General features: G+C 44.9%; 1 protein-coding gene across 1 annotated transcript in view; it reads left to right on the forward strand.

The window, feature by feature from the left end:
• The window catches only part of cacna1fb (calcium channel, voltage-dependent, L type, alpha 1F subunit), a 92,313-nt gene extending 90,622 nt beyond the window's left edge, over nucleotides 1-1,691 (forward strand). The window contains exons 39-40 of the mRNA XM_078253833.1: nucleotides 465-565; nucleotides 1,403-1,691. Coding sequence (XP_078109959.1) covers nucleotides 465-565; nucleotides 1,403-1,666 — 365 coding nt within the window. The 3' untranslated portion in view covers nucleotides 1,667-1,691. The remainder of the gene's footprint in view (nucleotides 1-464; nucleotides 566-1,402) is intronic.
• The last annotated feature ends 8,309 nt before the right edge of the window (nucleotides 1,692-10,000 follow it).

The following is a 10,000-nucleotide window of genomic DNA, read 5'->3' on the forward strand; positions in this document are numbered from 1 at the left end:
GAGACACAAACGCACATAAACTAACCGGGCAAGGACACAAAACGATCTGACAAAAGACAAAGGAAACACAGAGGCTAAATAAACTAGGTAACGAGCAAACACGGGACAGGTGACACCAGGGCTGGGGAACAGGTGGAGCACATAGACATCACACAGGCGGGAAAACACAGGAAGCTAAACTAGACATGACAAGACAGAAAACAGATTATCAAAATAAAACAGGGAACAGAAATGTACACAATCCAGAATACACAGGATCAATCTACACAACAGGGAACAGAAATATACAGAATAAATATACAAAACAAGAAACAGATAAGAAATATAAACAACCCCAACAGAATTGTCTATAAGCACAACAACCTGTTTGCTTTTACCAATGATTTTTCCACAGGTTTTAACAATCTTCCCCAGTTTATTCCTATGGGTGATTTGTGAATGTGTGTGTGTTGTTGTTGTTGCAGCTCCTCCTCCGTACAGAGCGTACACGACCCTCAGAGTTCCCTCACAGCTCGGCGCTCAGCTCACCGACAAACGAGGATCAGCCGACAGTCTGGTGGAGGCGGTGAGGAAACATCGATCCATTGCTGAGGCTACATTTACATTTCCATTGCTACTTTTTGGTTTAAAAAAAATGAAACGCATTCTCATGAGCGGGTTTGTATGAATTCGTACGAAAGGTTGTGCACACTAAAACACATATTATACATAAACTAGGAGACCTCCCAACCCGTTCTCATTCCGAACTAGTAAAATATGGACGTTTGAGCAGTGGCTGTCAGCGTCAGATACGACAAAAAAACGCACCGTGTAACGCACCGGGGAGAGCAGCAGCTACACGGCGTTTGAGGATGACGTAGCACTAAGAGCGACTACGGTAGAGAGTATATGAAAGACCGAAAATCTGCGTTTAGGGAGGTTGGTTGGGGGGGTGGATGGGTCAAACAACACAGGACTTTCACGCCGGAGACCGGGAATCATGTCCCGCGTGTCACGTTTCCTAAACCCAACTGCTCTGGTGTTCCCCCCTCTCATTCCCCCTGCTCTGGTGTTCCCCCCTCTCATTCCCCCTGCTCTGGTGTTCCCCCCTCTCATTCCTCCTGCTCTGGTGTTCCCCCCTCTCATTCCCCCTGCTCTGGTGTTCCCCCTTCTCATTCCCCCTGCTCTGGTGTTCCCCCCTCTCATTCCCCCCTGCTCTGGTGTTCCCCCCTCTCATTCCCCCTGCTCTGGTGTTTCCCCTCTCATTCCCCCCGCTCTGGTGTTCCCCCTTCTCATTCCCCCTGCTCTGGTGTTCCCCCCTCTCGTTCCCCCACCAAAACGTAGCGGTGTAAATGTAGCCTGATATTGATCAGTAACTTACAGTCAAACAGCCGTCACTGAGTCTTTGTTCTGCTCTCTGCAGGTTCTAATCTCAGAGGGTCTCGGCCTTTACGCTCGGGATCCGAAGTTTGTGGCGTTTGCGAAGCGGGAGATCGCCGACGCATGTCACATGACGGTGGACGAGATGGAGTCGGCCGCCAGCGACCTGCTTGGCACGGGTAGCCACGCTTTCCTCGGCAATGCAGCTGCTGACCCGGCCGCGCTCTACAGCGACGAGGAGCCAATCAGAACTGGCCGCGACGAGGACGAGCTGGCCGACGAGATGACCTGTGTGACGTCATTCTGATGCTCTGAACCAATCAGAGATGAGACTGAGATAGATGGACATCAGTGATTGACAGGACATTGGACCAATCGGGTGACAGGACAGAGAGGAGGGCGGGGTTTAATCAAAGTGATATTGACTGACGAGATTTGGGAAAAACCGATGGAAAATGGCCGCCAGCAGAGTGTGACTTGTCGTGTCGTCAGGTGGTTAGGTCGTTACCATGGTGAACGCTGCTAAGCTGCACAGAATCACACTGTACCCACAATGCATTGATGGCAGTTTTACACGTTGTGTTGTCATTTTATTATTTTAATTCTCTGACAGGAAACATGAACAGATTTAGGCCCAACAGTTGCCGTCAACCAGCTAAACACAGATTAGCATTGTGCCGTAACTGATTAGCTTGAAACGCAAATTGCAACCCTTTACCTCAAAATATAACGCTTTGCAACAAGCTAGCTCAAAACTAGCCGCTCACACAGCTGTGTTAGCTTGTTTTGTGGTATTTAACATGATTTGTTTATGTTAGCATTACCAGTAGCTGGGCATCAAGCTGCTAGAACACATCTACACCAACGACTACGAAGCTGTCAGACACTAATGAAGCAACCTAGCTAACAGATAATAGCCAGCTACATTGCTATGAAAGCTACTGTTACATTTCTTTTCTGTAGTTGGCAGCCTGCCAGTGTTTAATGTTACTTAAGAACAGAAAACATTGGCGATGTTTACATGCACACTAATACTGATATTCCACTATTATTCAGAATATTCCAAATTCATTTTCATTAGCCACGTAAACAACTTAGTAGGAATATTGTCTCTTTCGGAGTACGGGGCAAAAATCTGAATATTTTGTGCATGTAAATGTCTGTAAACAAGTTTTGTTACAAAATACAAAGAAGAACAAACCTCTTCCTAACGTTAAAATAAGATGAAAGTCAACAGTAAATTATTATCGAACTGAGGGTCCTATCTAGCACCTGGCGCAGCGTAAAGCCCGACCCAAGTGTCTTTGCTAGTTTAAGACCGACCCAGTTTTTTTATGACTGACCCAGTCTGTGGCCCATGCTGGTCTTACAGGGAGGTGTGTTCAGGTGCATTTTGGGCGTGCTGGTCTTACAGGGAGGTGTGTTCAGGTGCATTCTGGGCGTGCTGGTCTTACAGGGAGGTGTGTTCAGGTGCATTCTGGGCGTGCTGGTCTTACAGGGAGGTGTGTTCAGGTGCATTCTGCGCGTGCTGGTCTTACAGGGAGGTGTATTCAGGTGCATTCTGGGAGTATTGATATCTTGGAGCAGCGTGAAGTGATCTCACCATTGACCATCAAAAACCTGGTCTAAAGTCAATAACGCAGCATTTCATTGTTATTTTAAATCCGCTATGCATATATATATATATATATATATATATATATATATATATATATATATATATATATATATATATATATATATATATATATATATATGCATATAAACCAATTGGTTGATTGCATGTTACGCCCAAAACACACCTCTGATTAATGAAGACACTAAGGTCAACCCTTTAGAACCATGACCCCGGCACACGGACCCTTTTTACCGCCGTCAAACTAGCAAAAGGGGATTTGGACGCCCTAAACACACCTGCAGCAGGCGCTTCACGCCGTGACCTCAGATCGTTAAAATAGGGCCCTACATGTCAAAGTTGAACTGCACACGCAAAATACAAACAAGAACAAACCTCTTTCAAACATTAAAATAGGATGAAAGTCAACAGTAAATTATTTCCGTTAACAGTGTGAATAAACGCACAGATGTGTTCAGTGTGATTCCGTCAGCTGACGTTTACATGTCCTGGCGGTAAATGTCCACAGGGGCGTTTTTGGGACGGGAGGGATCGCTCTGCTTCCCAGCACTGGACCCTTGATGGGTTCGCCACTAGCAGTTATCGTTTTCTCTCAAATGAAACCTAAGAGAGAAAAGAAAGACACAACTCTGAACTCTGTGAAAATGACTCTGAGCCAAACTGTTTTATAAATATTAATTGTGTGTTGTGTGTGTCTCCTGGAAAAGTACCATGAAGATGAGCACAAGTGGCTGCTGCATCACTTATTTTAATTTCCTTTTTTAATCGCTGCTCATTGAAGACTTCGGCTCAGAGGTGACGACTCTCACGGAGCACATACACCGCCGTGAAAACTTCATTATGGGCCATCGAAAAGACAAACTCCAGAACTGTATTCATGTGCATTCATTCAGAGCAGTGGTGAAGAAACTGACGGGCAAAGACGACAGGCTACACCCCCCGACAACCGTGACGGCTGCACCTGATTGGACGCACGCTTCACACTCATTGCGGCTCGTTTGGAAAACGTTGGCTGTGTTCCAAATCTCATACTTTTTCTTTTTACTTTCAGTACGTACGGCAGCTGCCACACAAAGTGCGTACTGTTGCGTGCAGCGTGCATACGATCGGGACATTCTTAATAACATTGCTCCTTGAACTTTGACCTTCTTGCTAACATATGCTGCGCAAAGGATTGTGGGTCATAATAGCTAGGAAAGCATGCTGGCTTACATACTACAAAATCCGACCGAATGCAGTGGGACATCCTGGGCTGAATCTCACTTTCTTTATTTGATAAAGGCCGTCTCAAAGCTCTTCTTCCTGCCCCGATGGTGGAGGAGAGAAGATGGAGGAGGCATGGGCGTAAATCTGACCGAACAGTTGGGGGGGGACAATAAACAATACATTTCTGAAGAGCAATTTTTGAAGGGGACACAAATAATACAGCCAGTTATACTCGTAGAGGACATGTGTACACAGAGGAAAGCCTTAATACTATCATTAGTGTAGCATGGAGACTGTACCATTAGCCTTCTTTTCAGCGTTTCTCTCGATTCAATGAAAAAGCTGACTATATTGACCAAAATATTCTTCTTTAAAACGTTAAAAATGTATTTATTTTTAAGTTGTTTACAATCAAGCCACAAAAATACCTTAAAACATAATGACTTATTTTGAAAAAATGTCCCCATATAAAAGAAATACAATGCTTTTGTACACTTGTTACATTAGCTGATCATGATGTTAATTAATGAGCCACTGGTGAAGATCATCTGCTCACCCTGACAGACACACCCCCCCAAAAATATGAACTGAGCTCAACACACTTACCTGAGACTCTACACCTGACTGTGCCTGGTCTCCCTGAGACTCTACACCTGACTATCCCTGGTCTACCTGAGACTCTCCACCTGACTGTCCCTGGTCTACCTGAGACTCTCCACCTGACTGTCCCTGGTCTACCTGAGACTCTCCACCTGACTGTCCCTGGTCTACCTGAGACTCTACACCTGACTGTCCCTGGTCTCCCTGAGACTCTCCACCTGACTATCCCTGGTCTCCCTGAGACTCTCCACCTGACTGTCCCTGGTCTCCCTGAGACTGGTCTCCCTGAGACTCTCCACCTGACTGTCCCTGGTCTCCCTGAGACTCTCCACCTGTCTGTCCCTGGTCTCCCTGAGACTCTAGACCTGACTGTCCCTGGTCTCCCTGAGACTCTCCACCTGACTGTCCCTGGTCTCCCTGAGACTGGTCTCCCTGAGACTCTACACCTGACTGTCCATGGTCTCCCGGAGACTGGTCTCCCTGAGACTCTCCACCTGACTGTCCCTGGTCTCCCTGAGACTCTCCACCTGACTGTCCCTGGTCTACCTGAGACTCTCCACCTGACTGTCCCTGGTCTCCCTGAGACTCTCCACCTGACTGTCCCTGGTCTCCCTGAGACTCTCCACCTGTCTGTCCCTGGTCTCCCTGTCCCTCAGTTCTTTCTGTCTCCTTTGCCTGTGACATAGTGACGTTAGTATTTCCATAAGCACCCATTCTTATAAAGATGTTACCAAATTGTCTTGATATGAGGACTTATTGTACTTCCTTGGCGTTTTGGTGTACTGAAAAAGGATCTCATGTCTGTTTTTCTTTTCTCTGTCATTTTTAACAACAACACAAATCTTTAACGTCAGATGTCTAAATATGAGTTAGGTTCATAGGTTCACCACGTGGTCATATTATAATTATACAATGATCTTGCGTCCTCCACATAAATATTAGGTTTCTTCTGGGACAGAGGATATGTATTTAACTGATCTGCCACTTAACTTCATATTCAGCAAAACACAACTGTAGATCTTCAATATTAACCCTAATATCAGGTCACACACATAACGTTAGGCTTATCGCCGTGGTAACGTTAGTTATAGTGGGTGTATTTCTATCCAACAAGCTATAATCTAGGTAACGTTACATTATATTACACTAACATAGCAAACTTTTTGTCATGACTAATTCGTTAATTACTCAGCATCATTTCTATTTGAGAAAAGAACTTAATCCGATGTTTAATGTGAATAAAACAGCCTTGAACCGCCTACTCACTACACTCCTGTTACTACCTGATGGGACTGTGAGTCTAGCAGATCCTACAGCAGGCAGTGGACCAAACCACTGTGAGCCAAGGGAGGGGGGACTCAAAATGTTTCTAAACTTAAAAAGCATTTTTGGGGGTTTGTATTGTTTTACTGCTTACACAGATATTTTAAGTATACATCATTATGTTATTTACAATACACAGCATTGTTTTTGATGATATTTCTAGGGGGGGACAACCTTTAGATGGGGGGGGTCCTGACCCCCCCCGACCTGGGATCCCCTTGGGAGGAGGGATCTCTAGGAGCCCTGAGTGAGGATGGAGGAGGGATTTCTGAGGAGCTATGAGCGAGGATGGAGGAAGGATCTCTGAGGAGCTATGAGCGAGGATGGAGGAGGGATCTCTGAGGAGCTATGAGCGAGGATGGAGGAGGGACCTCTGAGGAGCTATGAGTGAGGATGGAGGAGGGATCTCTGAGGAGCTATGAGCGAGGATGGAGGAGGGATCTCTGAGGAGCTATGAGCGAGGATGGAGGAGGGATCTCTGAGGAGCTATGAGCGAGGATGGAGGAGGGATCTCTGAGGAGCTATGAGCGAGGATGGAGGAGGGATCTCTGAGGAGCTATGAGCGAGGATGGAGGAGGGATCTCTGAGGAGCTATGAGCGAGGATGGAGGAGGGATCTCTGAGGAGCTATGAGCGAGGATGGAGGAGGGATCTCTGAGGAGCTATGAGCGAGGATGGAGGAGGGATCTCTGAGGAGCTATGAGCGAGGATGGAGGAGGGATCTCTGAGGAGCTATGAGCGAGGATGGAGGAGGGATCTCTGAGGAGCTATGAGCGAGGATGGAGGAGGGATCTCTGAGGAGCTATGAGCGAGGATGGAGGAGGGATCTCTGAGGAGCTATGAGCGAGGATGGAGGAGGGATCTCTGAGGAGCTATGAGCGAGGATGGAGGAGGGATCTCTGAGGAGCTATGAGCGAGGATGGAGGAGGGATCTCTGAGGAGCTATGAGCGAGGATGGAGGAGGGATCTCTGAGGAGCTATGAGCGAGGATACAGAGATCAGCCTTCCTGGAAGCCGTGCAGCTGAAACTCATTGCTACAGCTGACAAATTCACCTGACCCTTCAGAGGAAAGGACGTCTCTTCCCTCTAAAAACACATTTCCTTGTTTCCTCTCTCCTTGCGTGATTTCCTCGCGTCCCTCCCGTGCTTCCTCGGTGGGACTCGGACAGACTAACACGCAAGGAAGGGAAGCAAGTGAAGGAAAGGTGGATGCAATTTAACGGAACTGAGATTCAGCCCGGATATTTTTTTGGCAGACTGCATTCGACAAACTATGTATTGGGACGTACTGTACTAAATTTTTTCTGGCATAGTAAATACTATGGTAGTATGAGTATTGGAACGCAGGGTTTTTCTTATTTTACAAAAATAGTTCACCAAAGTGTGTTTCTAAAAACATTTTATGCGAGAAATAAGCTGCAGTTGATGAATCTGTCTTCATTTTTAGATCGACAAAGGTCAGTTTAAAGGATTTTTGGGAGTTTCGAGGCGCCTGATTTAACTAAAGTAGCCTGGACTTAACTTTATGCAAATGAGTAGCGGGAAACTCAACGCATCAGCTCTTAAAAAAATCACCGCGATGCAACCAGAATGCATTGCGCGGCTGCTTACATAGACCACGCTTCCTGTTGAACGTGGGTGTGCTTTTGAGGCTGCGACTGAGTTTTGTATCGGGATCTCTGATTTATTTTAACGCTGTTAAAACGATGCATTGAACTTCCTGCTCTTTGGCTCTTAGAGCAGCGTGGAGGATAATATTTCAAATGTTATTAATGTGTATTTCTATTCTCATAAATGAAGGTGTTCAGACGATGGACTGAAAAGACCTTTTTTGTCTCTTGGTTTGTTTTTTATTGGCCAGGATAAACCGTTCGTTCTGTGTGTTCAGTTCAGCGTTTTTTAAATGTCTGATATTTTGTATTAACAGTACTAACAGAGAGAACTGGATTTCTTGTTTGTTTGATTCTCGACAGCAGACGGTCCGGTGATGTTCATGTCTTGTCTGAATCTGTGTGTTTTCCCCTCATCTTTTTAGTTTCTCCCTTCCAACAGTTTTTGGACAGTTTCCCAGCAGTTAAGGGCTTTTCAAATCCACTCTTGGACTCCCCCCCCCGCCCCAAAAACCCTCCTCAAGATTTTGAGAACTGCCACGTTCAGCTGAGAAACAACTCCGTCTGAACCCTCTTTTACCTCAAATAAAAACTGAAAACAAGCTGCTGTTTGACTCCTCCGTGTTCTTTCAGTCCACAGGCATTTGCCTTTTTTTTCTGTTCAGTCTGTGAACGGCTCACAAAAAGACTTAGATTAATTTTTTATGTGATTATTTTCTGAACCATATGGCCACTGTGATTGACTGTCTTCAAACAGTCGCTCTACCATCATTGTTTATTCATTTTTATTTCTCTTATTTAACCTTTCTTTAAGCAGGTTAGCCAACAACGACCTGGCCAAGATAAAGCATAAACGTGCGAGACAACGTAGAGTTACACGGTAAATACTCAGAATATAAACACACAAAATACAGTAAAGAATACAAAAATACATTAAAATCAAGAGTCGATATACAGTTTGTGCAAAGTGATGTCTAGGCAGTAACACAACACTTAGTCAGTCAGTCCGTCTGTCCGTCTGTCTGTGTGTGTGTCTGTCTGTCTGTGTGTGTGTGTGTGTGTGTGTGTGTTTGTCTGTCTGTCTGTGTATGTTTGTGTGTGTGTGTGTGTGTCTGTCTGTCTGTGTGTGTGTGTGTGTGTGTGTGTGTGTGTGTGTGTGTGTGTGTGTGTGTGTGTGTGTCTGTCTGTCTGTCTGTGTGCGTGTCTGTGTGTGTGTGTGTGTGTGTTTGTCTGTCTGTCTGTGTATGTATGTGTGTGTGTGTGTGTGTGTCTGTCTGTGTGTCTGTCTGTCTGTGTATGTGTGTGTGTGTGTGTGTGTGTCTGTCTGTGTGTCTGTCTGTCTGTGTGTGTGTGTGTGTGTGTGTGTGTGTGTGTGTGTGTGTGTGTGTGTCTGTCTGTCTGTGTGTGTGTGTGTGTGTGTGTGTGTGTGTGTTTGTCTGTCTGTCTGTCTGTGTGCGTGTCTGTCTGTCCATATGGGATTACAAGACACCACCAGCCATATACAAGTCATGTGGAGAAAAACATAGAAACAACAGAAAACAAGAAATATATATATATATATATATATATATATATATATATATATATATATATATACACTGTAAAAGCAAGGCAAGGCAGCTTTTTTTGTATAGCACATTTCAGCAACAGGGCAATCCAAAGTGCTTTACATAAAACATATAAGAGCAGTTAAAAATGATTAAAAACAGATAAAAGATGAGAATGAAATGTACAGTACAGTATAAGAACAAGTCAAGCGAGTCCAACTCAGGCGTCCCAGAGGACTTTCCCAGTTCCCAAACTGGGCCTTCTTGCCAACCATCTTGGCGTGGAAAAAATACTTTTATTCTAAAATATAGTCTTCACTACTAAAACCTTCGCAAAAACCCTTTCGGATGAAATTCACACTTTTTGTAATTACTGGTCTTATTTTAACCGTGAATCCCTTTTATATTCGTGAAAAGGTTGTTTCTTATTAAACCCACACGATGCAATCGTTACAGTGCAGTATAAGAAATTAAGAAATGAACAATTATTTAAAGAAAGGCAGCGTCAAACAGAAAGGTCTTCAGCCTTGATTTAAAAGAACTGAGAGTTGCAGCAGACCTGCAGTTTTCTGGGAGTTTGTTCCCAAACGTGCTTCCCCCTGGTTAGTTCTGACTCTGGGGACAAGTACACTGTATTAGTACTTTAACTTTACTTCAGTGAAAGTGGCTCACTAACCAACCTTCATATGCATTCATGGTGTAGTCTACGTGATACCCAG

This window comes from Sander vitreus, chromosome 7 (assembly GCF_031162955.1).
Source record: "Sander vitreus isolate 19-12246 chromosome 7, sanVit1, whole genome shotgun sequence".
Taxonomy (NCBI): domain Eukaryota; kingdom Metazoa; phylum Chordata; class Actinopteri; order Perciformes; family Percidae; genus Sander; species Sander vitreus.